Source organism: Lepidochelys kempii, chromosome 27 (assembly GCF_965140285.1).
Source record: "Lepidochelys kempii isolate rLepKem1 chromosome 27, rLepKem1.hap1, whole genome shotgun sequence".
NCBI classification, from domain to species: domain Eukaryota; kingdom Metazoa; phylum Chordata; order Testudines; family Cheloniidae; genus Lepidochelys; species Lepidochelys kempii.
Genome location: NC_136406.1, coordinates 15,602,649 through 15,616,338, shown reverse-complemented (window position 1 = coordinate 15,616,338; position 13,690 = coordinate 15,602,649). Strand labels below are relative to the sequence as shown.

Below are 13,690 nucleotides of genomic sequence, written 5' to 3'. Positions count from 1 at the left end.
GCCCCATGCTCCGCCCACTGCCCCCCTTGGACTCCTCCCCCAGGCCCTGCCCCTCCCCGTCTCCCCCTGCTTTTAACCCCCTCTCTGCCCTCCTCAAGTCTCTGCCCCCCACCCAACCCATCTCCCCTCTCCCGCCGACCACCCTCCCCCTGCCCCCGCCTACCTCTGAAAACATGGGCAGTTTTTTGGCAAAGTCCACCACGCGGGTGATGGCTGGGGTAATGATTTTTGTAAACTCGCTGAACGCCTCCAGGTCAACCTTGTCCCCATCAGGCATGGAGGCCATGGGCGACTGGCCGATGTCCTCGGGCTGTGGGGAAGGCCGGGACAGCCCGTCAGGGAGCCAGCCCGCCCATTGCGCTGCCTGGACCCTTCTCCCCAGCCTCCTCCCTGCATGAGCCCCCACTGCCCCCAACCCTGGGAGAGGGGCTCAGGGCTTGTCCTCTTGGGCCCCAGGCAGGCTCGGGGGGAGCAGCCTCCATCTTGGCCCCTTGTGGCCAGGTTAGGGGAGAGGTGGGGGGGGGACAGGGTAAGAGAGGGAGCCATTCGCCCAGGGCACAGAGTCAGGAAGAGAACCCAGGAGTCCTGGCACCCTCTCCCCCGCGCCTTGTCTCTCCCATGGCCCCAAGGGGCTGTGGCCAGGAGAGGGAGCCCCCTCAGCAGCCGAACCCTGGCTGGCACAGGAGGGGGGCCGTGGGACACCCGGCCTCCCCACTCAGAACTGTGCCCTTCACTCACCCACATGAGGTGGCATTAACCCCTTGGCAGCTGCAGGGGCCAGGGGGTGAGGCAGGATCAGGGCATGGATGAGCCCTTTGGAGGGGGGCTGGGTTTCCTCCCACTCGCTCCCGGGAGGACCCATCATTCTCCTGCGCTGCAGGTTTTGGGGTTAGCCTCTGCCCACCCCGTCTGAGCTCCAGCCAGACCCCTGGGCATTGCCCCGCAGCCAGCACCAGAGCCTGAATGGAACCGGGCTCATTCTCCAGGGTGTTGAGCCAGCAACAGGGCTGGGGAGAGAACCCAGGAGTCCTAGCTCCCAGCCCCCGGCCCCAACCCACTAGACCCGGCCTAGGTCAGCAGAGTTGGGAGGGCGCCCCCATCTGGCAGCGCTTTGGTGACCCACGTCTGAAATGAATTTGCTGAGTCTCAGCCCAGTTCCCAATGGCTGCATCCTGAGACTCCCCTTCTATCCCGACTGGCCCATATGAGCTCCCTGGGCTCAGCAATGGCTGAGCGGGGCACAGAGCCGGAGGGTGGCCCTGCCCCCATGACGGAGGATGGGTGCGTCACAGGCGGCCTCGCAGAGCCAGTGGGAGAGGACGGGCTCAGGTTAGTGTTCTGTGATCCAGCGCCCACTTGGAGAGGACAGTGTCGTGCTGCCAGATTTCTAATGGGCCCATCACCATGGTCTCTAGGCTCTGAGCCCAACGGGAAAGGGACCTCACTCCCACACCGGAAGGGGAGCAGGACGGGTCCCCCACACGGGCTGCACAGACACCAGCCAAGGCCAGAGCACAGGGGCGGGATCAAAGTGTCCCCTGCAAACTGCCGGCTCCTTGCAGTGGTGCGGCAGCTCTGGGCACCGGGGAGGGCCGTGTGCTCGAGCGGGCATTGCCCAGCAGGCCAGGGCATGTGAACGTGCGCGCACCTGACTGCGGCTTGCACGCCTGCGAGGGGGCACCCGGGCAGGGCTCGCCCGTGGTGGCTTGCCCCCAGGGTGAGCGGGCATACAGGCGGGCGTAGGCGAGGGGTCCGGGTCCGGGCGCTCACCAGGAATTTCCGCTTCTGTTTCCAGTGGCTGCCCTGGGCGTTGGTGCTGCGATGCGCCTCCGTCACCACGTGGATCAGCTCCCACTCCTCAGCGCTGGGCTCCGGGCGGTGCTGCAGGGTCTTGATCATCTCCTCCTTGCGCCGCCGCTCCCGGTTCTCCTCGATCAGCTTCCGCTTGGCCACCCGCTTGGAGTCGTCCAGCACCACTAGGGGGCAGCATGCAGAGGGGGCGGGGCGTGAGCGCCGGGGGCGGGGCCTGACCGATCCAACCCCAGCTCAGCTCCAGGCAGCGGCCGTGGCGATTGGCCAGGGAGCCGCAGCACGGGACTGGGGGAGCCTTTCAATGGGCAGAAGGGGCACCCCGCGTCCTGGGCGGGGAATCCCGCTGCCACGTTCCACGTGACACCAGTGCGAAGTGAGGGGCCTGGGGCTACCCACAGGGGCAGCCCCTTTCTGGGGGCTCTGCCCCACCTGCCTCCACGGGTATGGAGGGTGGTCACCGCCCTCCCCACCCCCCCCTCACACCCCACACCGGGGGGGGGGGAATACGTGTCACTGTCTCACACTTGCAACCCCACCCCTCCGGAGTTAACCCCTTGCTGCCCTCGCAGCTGCCCCTGGCCACGGTACCCGCTACGGCCCGCTGGCTTGTGGCTGGAAGAGGCGGGGGCTAGCAATGGAGGCGGGGCCAGGGTCCCCCCTCCCTGGCAGGCACCCGACCTGGGGAAACGGCCCCCCCCAGACAGGCCTGTAGCAGGGACTGCAGTAGCTGCTCCAATACCGGGCGAGTGAGCCTGGCCATGCGCTGCCTCCCCCACGCCCTTGGCCTTGCCCCCCCTCCCTCGCCAGCCGCGGGCTGCCCCTCCCCCCTTACAGTCCATGGCCATGCCCACGGCGATGCACTTCTTGAAGCGGCAGAGCTGGCATTGGTTGCGGGTGATCTTGTCGATGACGCAGCTGCCATCGTACTTGCAGGAGTAGGTCGGGTGCAGGTTCTTCTGGATGGTCCGTCGGAAAAAGCCCTGTGGGGAGCAGGACAGGCCCTGGTGAGACCCCCCGGGCTGGGCCAGCCCCGAACCTATCCACCCCCGCCCCTGGAAAGGCGGGTGCAGGGGGAGGCCCCCAGAGGAACAAGCCCCCATGCAGCCCCACAGGGTCCTAAACAGGCGCAAGGCTGGTGTCGTGGGGGTGGCTCTCCTGGCACAGGGGTGCAGCCCCCGCTGAGGTGCAGCCCAGTTACGTGACAGGTTAGAGCAGGCAGAAGCGATGGAGGATCCTGGGTCCCCCTCCTCCAACGTTACCACAGCTCCCCTGCCCCAGAGGGGAGAGCGCCCCAGTGAGCCTCCCGCAGCCTGGGAAACTGAGCTCAATGATAGGAAGGTGCCCCCTACTGAGCCCCCACCCAGAGGTCTCCCCTCCACATGCAGACCAAGCCTAATGCTGCTGAGCTCGTGAGACACCCAGGCGCCTCCCTTGCCGGTGGGGGAGCCCGCTGCCCCGCAGGTGTGGGGGTGGCCGGGCCATGTCTCACCTTGCAGCCCTCGCAGGTGATGCAGCGGTAGTGGTAGCCAGTCGCCTTGTCACCGCACACGACGCATTGTTCATCTTTGTCCAGGTAACTAGGGATGTACCCTGGGGAGGAGGGAGCCCAGAGGTTACAGCCCTGCGGAGCCAGCGCTGTGGGGAGGGAGGGAGGGAGCCCCACGGCCTGCAGGGAGAGGGTGCGGTGGCAGAAGAATCCCGCAGCCTGGGACAGCCCCAGGGGTGGCAAGGACCCAGGCCCTGTGCCAGCAGGCTGGAGCCCCGGGGGGGGACACGTTCACCCAGCCAGACACCAGGTGCGACTGTCCTGCTCCATGCTGTAGGCCCCGGGCGCAGAGCCCAGGGCTGGGCAGCACACGGGCAAGGAAGGACCCGGGTGGGGCAGGGTGTCACAGAGAACCGGGGCCAGGGGCAGGTGCCAAGCAGCAGACGAGCAGGGCACAGAGCGGAGGCAACGCAGACGTGTCCAGCGGGCCGCTGAGGCGCTGACAGCCAAAGCACATTGCGCTCAGCAAGCGGGCAGGGGCTGCCCATGGACCCAGGGCTCGGGACACAGAGAGAGACGCCCCCATGGCGCCTTGTTCTGGCAGGCGGGGACACGGGCGGGCGGAGGGGGCAGCTCAGGCGGCGCCGGGTGCGGCTGGCAGTGCCGGGAGGAGCCAAGGGCTTGCACAGAAAATGCCAGACGCTGCAACCCAGGAACTTGACTCAGGAAACACAGACGCAGATGGGCACAGAGCCCCCCTAAGCTGCCCATGCCCCCCCACACCGTCCCCTCCCACACCAGCCCCTCCATGTTCCACACCCCTGTTGTGCTGCCCCCTCCACGCCTCTAAAAGCATCCGGCCCTGCTCCCATCCCAGCCGGGAAGCCCTGCCAGCCTTGTCCCTGGGACAGGCCCCCACCCCCGTCACGGAGGTCGTGTTGTTTGCTGAGCCAGTGGGTTTATCTCCCGCCGGCAGGGCCCCACTGTCCGGCCTGCTGGAGCTGATACCCTGACCTGCCCCAGCCCAACCTCCCTGGGACTCGGAGCTGGGCCCCCCCCACGCCCTGGCCTGACCCTGAGACCCTCCCCAGGGCACTGTAGGAACGGATCTCCTTTGTGGGGGGCGCACCGAACAGGGCAGGACCCTGCGCCCTCCTGGCCTGGACACCAAGTGCCCTGTGAAGGGGGCACTAACCCGCCCAGGGCTGGGGCGCCCCCCAGCCTGGGGCAGGGCCCAGTGACGAGGCCAAGGAGAAAACAGCCACATGCTTGACCCATCAGCTGGGGCACAAGACAACGCCCTGGGGTGCCCGCCGCCTGTCCTGGGGGCAGGGGGATGGGACAGGCCTGGCCCAGGGGTGGGGGGACACATGGTACCTGACATGCTGCTCTTCACCGAACATTGGCTGCTCTTTCTTTTGCGTTTCCCATCCAGCCACCTGCAGCAGAGCGAGAACAAGGCCTGGTTACTGGCCGCAGCGACGCCCCCCGCGCCTCCCCCCCTCGGGAGCCCCCCCGACAGGCGGGTCGCCCCTCCTGTCCCCATTGCACAGTTGGGAAAACCGAGGCCTAGGGCAGAGACCCACAGGCCAGCCCCAGCTCAGGCTGCAGGTGCCAAGGGGCCAGCCAGGGGCGGTGACAGGCTGCTATCTGGGAGAGCAGGGGAGATAAGGGGGCTTGGGAGGGCCAGGGGGAGGCTCTGAGCCCCCCCCCCCAGCTTCCCGGCCCCAGGCCTCCTCCTCCCACCCACTGAGTGACCTCCACTGGCCCTATAAACCTGACGCCACCCCCCCGTCCCTCTAACCCTAACCCCATGCCCCCCCAGCCCTGTAACTCCGACCCCGTCCCTCCCTCTGACCCAGACCCCATTCCTCCCCGTCCCTCTAACCCCAATCCCATCCCCCCCAGCTCTGTAACTCCCACCCTGTCCCATCCCTCTGACCAGACCCTATCCCCACCCCCCGTCCCTCTAACTCCAACCCCATCCCCCTCAACCCTATAACTCCCACCCTGTTCCTCTCTCTGACCCGGACCCCATTCCGCCCCCCACCACCCCGCCATCTAACCCTATCACCACCCCGCCCCGGCCTCTAACCTGATCCCGCCCCCCCCCCGCAGTCTCACACTTTCCACGCCCTCAGAGTCTCAATAAACAGGAATCCAAGGGTTGGATTCAGAGGCCCCAGGGCACTGAGATCGGGGGGCGAGGGGGGCAGGGGGCGCGGAAGCTAGTCCCCAGTAGTGGCACCCAACCTGCCCAGTTCGGGGGGGGCAGATCCGCCCGCTGGGGGGGGGGGGAGGCGGCATGCCGGCTGCAGAGGGGCCTCGCATGCCCTTCCGTCCCCAGGACGGCCGAGCTCGGAGGGGTTTGCTGCAGCGACGCCCCAGGAACCCCCAGGCAGAGCGACGGGAAACTGGCCAAGCAAACCACAAGGTGGTGCCGTGACATGCCACGAGCGAAACAGCCCCCAGCTGGATGGGTGTGGGGGGGCAGAGCCCAGGAAGGGGCGGGGGAATTTACCACCACAAATGGGCAACGGCCAGCGCCTCCTGGCTGCAGCCAGGGACTCCACCAACCACTGCCCTCTCAGACCTGCCTGCTGGGGCTCTTCCAGCTCCCTGGGTCCAAGAGGGGCCATTGGATTAGCACAGGGCAGGGGTCCCCTGCTTCAAGGCCTGGCAGGCATGGCGCAGGACAGGTGGGGGGGTCAGGGCAGGTGGGCACGGGGCAGAAGGGTGCGGGCCAGCCGGGGAGACAGGGTGTAGGGGACTGGGCAAGTGCAGGGCACGCCGGGGGGCACAGGGCAGGGCAGGCCAGGGGGGCACGGGGCAGGAGGGCACAGGGCAGCCAAGGAGACAGGGCGTAGGGAACCAGGCAGGTGCAGGGCAGGCCAGGGGGGACAGGGCAGGAGGGCATGGGGCAGGAGGGCACAGGGCAGGTGGGGGGACAGGGTAGGCCGAGGGCACAGGGCAGGAGGGCATGGGGCAGGGCAGGCCAGGGGCCATGAGGGCACAGGGCAGGCGGGGGGGGGAAGGGCAGGATGGCACAAGGCAGGCGGGGGGGCAGGCAGGCCAGGGGGCACGGGGCAGGAGGGCACAGGGCAGGGCAGGCCACGGGGCACGGGCCAGGAGGGCACAGGGCAGGAGGGCACAGGGCAGGAGGGCACAGGGCAGGGCAGGCTGGGGGGCACGGGCCAGGAGGGGGGAGCAGGGCAGGAAGGGGAGGGTCGCTGGCCCCCAGGGCCCACGGCTGGTTTTTCACTCTCAGTGACATTCAAAGACAAAATGTCCTTTTGGCCCAGCTGGCAGACGCAGGTCGGCCAATCGGCAGCCAGGGGCCGGCAAGTCATTTGCATGGCGCGATTCCATTGGTGCGAGCGGCTGGAAAAGATCAGCCCCGGGTTTCCTGGGTGTGGGTCTGGCACCGAGCCAGGGGCATGGGGCTGGCCCGGCCAAGGGGCTGCGGGCCGGGATTGAGGGGCACCGGCAGGGCTTTGCGTGGAGGACCGGGGAGCCCCGCCACCCCCCTGGGGCTGCTCCTGGGAGCGCCGCACTCCCTGGCACCTGCCAGGGGCCGACGCCCCCCCAGTCTCGGCTCTGTAGCGAGGGGAGGACGATCCTGCCGGGAGGGCAGCACGGCGGAAGGGGGGCAGGCAGGCAGCACAGAGCCCAGGCCCGACCCTGTGGGGCTGCACCACAAAAGGGGGGATTCTCCTGCTCCGAGGCCCGGAGCCGCCCAGGGGCTCAGAGGGTGACCCTGCCTTGGCCCAGCTCCTGGCCGGGGGGAGCCACGTGCTCCCTTGGGGAATCTGCCCCAGCCCTGCCTGTGCTCACACAGCTTGTTTACCAGCTGGGCACCGCCAGGGCGTGGGGCCCTCATCAGGGCTGCTGGGTCATCAGGGGACAGGAGCCTTCAGGGTAATGGGCTTCCTCCTGCCCTGCCTGACCCGGAGACTGCTCCCAGGGCAAATGAGGGCAAGCCGCTCCGTTGGCAAGGCGGGGCTGGAGTTGGGCAGAGAACCCCGGAGTCCTGGCTCTCCCCCTGCTCTAACCACTAGACCCCACTCCCCTCCCAGAGCTGGGGACAGAAGACAGGAGAGCTGTGGGGAGCCAGCACAAACCACTAGTCAGTTGTGTCCCTCCACTGCCCTGCCTCCCTTGGCCGGGGACCCTTTATCCCTCCCGACAGCAGCAGTAAATCACAGGCAACCTGATCCAGCGGCTCATGCCAACCCCTCCAGAGGAGGCTGGGGCGGAACCCCGGCCCCAGCCCCACGTGGCTCTGCAGGGCTGGGCAGTGCTAGGGAGCATGTGTCAGCCCGGCCCCCACTTCCCCCACCCTGAGAAGCCCCCCGCAGCGGGCCAGGGCCTCCAACGCTTCTCCTCCCGTCCCAAGGCCCCCCGCCAGCAGGGGTGGCCCAGCACTTAGAGGGCAGCTAGCAGGAGCGGCAGGCTCCGCCCCACCGAGTCATTCTCAGGCAGGTAAATGCCCCAGGGCTGGGTTCCTGTGGAGTGACACTGCCATCCGGTGGCCAGGTGTGCCAATCACAGGTGCACATCTCTGGCCCACACATCCCTGGGCTCCACTCTCGGCCAAAGATGGGGATATGCGGGGAGACCTTGGATACGTTGCCTCCCTCCTCCGTGCCTCAGTTTCCCCCTCTGTAGGAGGGCACCTGCCTCCAGGGAGTGCTGGATGGGGGTAGTCACGGTCTGCACCCCTCAGAGCAGAGAGCTCCCCCACAGCAGTGCGAGGGTTAAGGGGCTGGTGACCCAAGGCCGGGATGTGAGGGACCCTGAGAGTGCGGGAGAGCATATGCGTGCACAGAGATCTGCACAAGTGGTTGTGCACACACCTCGAGCCTCGCACGTCTGTGCCTGTTTGCACACACACGCGTGCATGTTTGTTCTCCGGGGACTCCGTCTTTAGGGAAGAGCCTGCAGTCCCGGCTCTGCTCCAGGAGTCCTGCGCCAGCCCCGAGGCAGAGCGCTGCAAGGCTCAAGTCCTGCACCCAGGAGGAGTCCGGGCTGGCAGAAAGGCTGTTTGCAGCCCTGGAGGCACAAGCTGCTTGGGTCCCCCTGCCCCCCAAGCACAGCCCAGAGACAGAGAGGAATCCCGGCCCCTGCTCGGCTCTGCAGAATGTGCAGAGAGCGTGTCCCACAACCCGCCCCCCCGCCTCAGCCAGCACCGTCTGCCCGCTGACCCAGTGGGCCTGGGGAGGGTTCCTACTCGTGGCCTTCAGGCGGGTGGGTTTCCATCTAGTTTCCACCCCAAAGAACTTGACAACTAGGGATTGTCCCCACTCCCCCCCACCCAAATGCAGCAGGCTCTGGGGTGGATCACAGCAAGGGACATGCAGCAACGCTGCACGGCCAGTTAGGACAGGGAGTGACAGCAGAGACTGGGGGCAAGGGGGGGCATTCAAGGAGGCAGAAGTCATCAGCCATCTGATCCAGCGCTGGGCAGGGCCACCTGCACCCCAGGCCATGGGGGACAGGAAACCGGAGCGAGAGGCTGCGCAAATGCAGGGCAGGGGTGTGGGCCGCCTGTCTGGCCGCTGGCAAGGAGACACCTGCTGCTGCCCTGAACCCAGCTGGGCCGAGCCGGTGCCAGTCTGGAGCATGGACCCATTCTCTCACCCGCCCAGCCTGGGTGGGCAGCGCAGGAAACGGGGCCGGCTGACGCTGGCTCTTTGCATCACGCGCGGGCACGCCCATTTGCACTAGCGTACGCGCTCGTGCGGACCCTGTCTCTCATACCCCTCCCTCCGCTGCTGCCCCGGCTCTGCGTGGAGGGGAGGGGGCTGCTGGCTCACCCAGAGAGCCCCACGTGGGAGCAAACACGGCCCTGAATTCAGAGATATCCAGGGCCCGCAAGCCCCGAGCCACAAAGGGACCAGCATGGGCAGGAGGCTGTAGCCGGCCTGGCCTGGCCAGCCCCTTCTCTATGCTGAGCCATGCCAGCCCCTCCCCCCGAGGGTTGAACTCATCCACCCATCCCCCAACGAAGAGGGCAGTGCCAATCTACAGGGATGAAAAGTCGGGGGTGGGAATCAGGATGAGTCCAGCTCAGCCGCCCACCTTGGGCCGCCAGAACCTGGGACCATCAGATCGGCAGCACCGAGCCTCTGCCGCTCAAGCTGAAGGGAGAACTCCATCAGCTAGCACCAGAGGTAGGCTCTTATCCCCTTAGAAGCCGGACCACTAGGGGAGGTTGCCCTAGGCCAGGGCAGGTCACAGCTGCTTTGGATGGAGAGGGGAGTGACAGGGGATGGCGGGGGGTTGGGAAGGGGTGCAGGGGGCTTAGCGGGGTTGCAGGAAGGGGGTGCGACAGGGGGCTCCCCCCAGCTCTTACCGGGTTTCCTCTGGCTCCGACAGGCAGTCCAGGGTGCTGGGCTTCTGTTCCATTCACCGCAATTCCATCCAGGAGCGCTCAGGAGAGACCAAGGTGGGCTCCGCCCCCAGGTGCTCTGCACCGCGGCCGCCACGGCAGACGCGGGGCGCCGGGGGGTGTCTATGGCGCGCTCCCCATGGCGCCCGGCTCAGCGCCCACTGGCGGAGACCATCCCCCGGGGGTCGGGGGGGGAGGGGCGCCGATCCCAGTGGGAGACACCCTACAAAAAACAAACACGGGCTTGAAGTGGCAGCTACGGGGCCCAATCTTGGCAGAGGGCAGGGACTAACTCCCCACCCAGAAGTGGCGGAAGGACCCCCGCTACTAAGCTGTGCTAGGGCTCTTACCGCCCCCCCCCCTCCCCGCCTCCCATTGTGGGGCTCAGCTTTGCCCTGAAAGGGCCCCCTCTAGTGGGGAGCACAGGCTCCATGCCCACCCCCCCAGCCATGGCCAGCGAGAGGGCTCAGGGGCACTTGCGCCCCATGGGGTGGGGACGGGAAGGGGCCTGGTTCCGCTCTGGAAAGGACGGGAGCCATGGGGGGGTGACTGGGATCCCATCAGCCCCACTGCAAATCCCTGTCCCCCAGGCAACACCCCCGCCCCCGGCTATCACACTGCTCTGATGGCAGATAAAGGAGGGGTACAGGCGAGACGGAAAGTCAGACACGGGGAAGGGGGCTGCTGAAATCCCCCCAGGGGCTCACCAGCCCTAGGCTCCCCCCCACCCTGGCCGGGAGCCCGCCCCCTTGCCTTTCCCCTTGCTGACAGCAGCTGAGGTTACCCAGAGGTTAACAAGCAGCTGGATGCCCTCCCGCAGCCTGGCACAGGGCACAGTCGGTGCAACCCCCCAACCCCCCACGGCTCCCTCCCCCAGCCCTCCCTTCCCCCCATCCCAACATAAGGATTTCTGCAGACAGCCTGGCACAGGGCCAAGCTAAGCAGACGCATCAAAGGGCAGCGGAGAAGCGGGGTCCCCGCAGGGCCCCCCTCCCCCTGAGGCAGGAAGTGCTGGGAGGTGGGGGGAGGCAAGCTGTGTCCTCGGCTGACCCCAGCGGGGTCTCGCCCGGTGCGTGACGGCTGGGCACGTGTGGGAACAATCGCCCTCCGGGGTCGGCTGAGGACAAGAGACTGGCGCTCCCGGCTTCCCGGCGGACCCAGCAGAGGCGCGGCCGCCCCGGGGCACACGGCCCCGCTGCCGCCACATGAGGGCCTCGGCGGAGGGGACTTGAGATGGCAAGTGACGGGGCCTGCCAGGCATCGGGGCTGGCACAGAATCGCAGGGGTGGGAGGAGAGACGTGCCGGGTGCAATAACCTACAGCTGTGGCTTGGCACATCCATTGAGCGCAGGAGTTTGCAGGTGGGGAGTGTGCACAAGAGTTTGCACTAGCATGCGTGGAGCGTCCGGACTGGCATGCCAGCGTGCAACAGGCTGCGCACGAGGGGGCAGACCTGGGCCTGGCAGAATGCAGCTCTGGGCAGAGAAGCATGTGCAAGGGGGCAGCCTCATGCGAGAGCCAGCACACGTGTCCCGAGAGCCGGGGGGGGAGAGGGGAGAAACGTGTCCCGAGAGCCGGGGGGGAGAGGGGAGAAACGTGTCCTGAGAGCCGGGGGGGGCGCACGCCTGTCCCGAGTGCTGCGGGTCACACACATGTCCGGGGGGCATGCACCAGTCACAAGCTCCAGCACCTTTGCCTCCTGGCCTGTGTGACACGGCCCTGATCTGCCCCCATCCCCAAAAGCACCGGGCACTGCAGGGCCCCCCAGAATAGCTCCGGCTCACCCCCTCCTCTGGGGGGTGTCCCTCCCCCTGGAGCTTGTCTGTTACACCCATGGCGGGAGGCCCCGGGGCAGGAGCCTTCGGGAAGCGAGGGAGGCCTGGGCGTGAGTGATTTGGAGAGGTGGGGCTGAAGATGCCCGGCCTTTGGGCTCCCCCACCAGGCAGTCGCGGGGCAGACGGGGAGACACTGGACAGCTCCAGGGCTGGGACGCGGAGACTCCAGGCCACAGGGTCCGATCCGGGTCGGACGGCCCCAGAGCCATTCCCAGCCCCGGGGCTGTTCAACCCCTCGCTCATCCACCTGGCCCTGCCTTGGCCTGTTCCCTGTCCTGCCCTCTCTGATGACCCAGCCCAGCACCCCGCTGCCCAGTCGTAGCAGAGAGGCTAGAACTGACCACGACGTAGGGGCTGCGCTTCCTGAGGGGGGTGTGTGCGTGTCCAGGGGACACCCAGGGCCTCATCTTCCTTCAGCAGGAAGAGAGGAGCCTGTGAGCAAATCACAAGAGAGTCCCCCCACTTGCCCTGGCCTGGGCCTGCGGACTGGAGCCAGCAGGACGGGCACAGACAAGAAGGGGGGTGAGAGCACCACTCTCTTCCCACAGCACCCAGAGCCCCAGGTAATGGGGGGAAACTGAGGCACAGAGGGGCAGGGACTGGCAGAGGCAGTACTAGAACCCAGGCATCCTGGCTCCTAACCCCCCTCTCTGCCCACCCCACCTTTCTAAACCCCGAGCCTGCACTCGCCTCCCAGAACCGGGAGCAGAACCCAGGAGTCCTGTTAGGCCCCCGCTCTAGCCACTAGCCTGTGCGGCCTCTCAGGGCTATGGTAGGCGCAGCTTTGACAGGAGGGGGAAATCCCGCACAAGGCAGCAACCTCTCCCCACACCTTACTGTGCTGCAAGGGCTTATGGGGGATATGCAAATGAATCTCCCCTCCCAGAGACTCGGGGGCTATCCCTGGAAGTGGGGAGGGCACCGGCCCGGGGCAGTGCCATGCCCACCTGTGGCCCAGCACCTCTCCTGGCAGGCAGGCGGATCCCTACAGCAGGCACTCCCCAGGGCACCAGCGGGTGGGATGAGCCAAGGACATGGCCTCACCCTCACAGGGATTCCCTGGGTGCCAGCCAAGGCCGGTCATGCTCTCGGCCCCAGCACAGAGCAGAGCCGTGAATCTCCACAGCTGTAGGGCTCTCACGCCAGGCACTGCCGGGGAGGGGCTGGGGGCGGCTTTCCCAGCCAGAGAAAGAAGCAAGGGGGGCTGGGGACGGGGACCCGCTGGGCCCCAGAGCCAGAAACTTCCTGCTCTCAAACTCCTGGCAAGTGCCCCAGTGCTGCAAGTGAGCAAGCAACTTAAAGCACAGACCTGGGAGCCAGGACACCTGGGTTCTCTCCCAGCTCTGGGAGGGGAGTTAGGTCTAGTGGTTAGAGCAGGGGGGGGGCCGGGAGCCACAACACCTAGGTTCTCTCCCAGCTCTGGGAGGGGAGTTAGGTCTAGTGGTTAGAGCGGGGGCGGGGGGCTGGGAGCCAGGACTCCTGGGTGCTATCCCAGCTCTGTCACTGGCCTGGTGCGTGACCTCAGGGCAGACCCTTCCCCTCGCTGTGCCTCAGTTTCCTCATCTGTACTCTGGGACACTGACATGACAGCAAGCGAAGGGCAATGAACACAGGAGTGGATTTTTTTTTGGGGGGGGGAGTGCACAGACAAGCGATTGTGTGTCAATGTCTGTGCACACATGAGTATACAAGCAGGTGTGTGAATGGGCATGCCTGCTTTCAGCCAGCCCCCTCCTCTGCCCCCCAGCTGAGAGAACCGCATCTGGTCATTGCAGCAATAGGGGCCCCACGGCACCCTGCCAGCCCATGCCGCCCAAGAGCCCAGAGCGGAGTGTGGGCCTGGCAGCACACCCCCGTGCCCGGCAGCACACCCCCGTGCCCGCCCACAGCCAGCGCACATGGGTGTGCCGAGCCCCGGAGGGATCACTGCAGTGGGTGTGATGACATTAAGCCCCCGACCCCTGCCAGGAGAGCAGGGACGGGCGGGGGATCAGCTCCACAAGCCACCCTGCCCTGGCTGCCCAGAGACCAGCCTGTCGTGTGCCAGGGCTTGGCCCTGCTCTTGCGGCACTGCACGGCGGGACACTCCCCCAGCCCCCTGGGACTCCCCCAGCCTGGACAGGGCTGAGAGCAGCGGCAGCGTGGCCCCGTGGCTCCAGCCAGAGT

The 13,690-nt window shown here is 67.1% G+C and overlaps 1 protein-coding gene across 2 annotated transcripts in view; it reads right to left on the bottom strand.

Annotated features, from left to right (window-relative positions):
- The window catches only part of THRA (thyroid hormone receptor alpha), a 39,336-nt gene that overhangs the window by 1,759 nt on the left and 23,887 nt on the right, over positions 1–13,690 (bottom strand). Inside the window, exons 3-8 of one of the 2 annotated variants that reach the window (XM_073326418.2) lie at positions 9,654–9,912; positions 4,676–4,737; positions 3,302–3,402; positions 2,645–2,792; positions 1,771–1,976; positions 164–310 (exon numbers count right to left, since the gene is read on the bottom strand). In XM_073326418.2, coding sequence (XP_073182519.1) covers positions 164–310; positions 1,771–1,976; positions 2,645–2,792; positions 3,302–3,402; positions 4,676–4,737; positions 9,654–9,706 — 717 coding nt within the window. In that variant the 5' untranslated portion in view covers positions 9,707–9,912. Of the gene's footprint in view, positions 1–163; positions 311–1,770; positions 1,977–2,644; positions 2,793–3,301; positions 3,403–4,675; positions 4,845–9,653; positions 9,913–13,690 lie in introns of those variants that run through there. The other variant, XM_073326417.2, reaches the window with a different exon arrangement.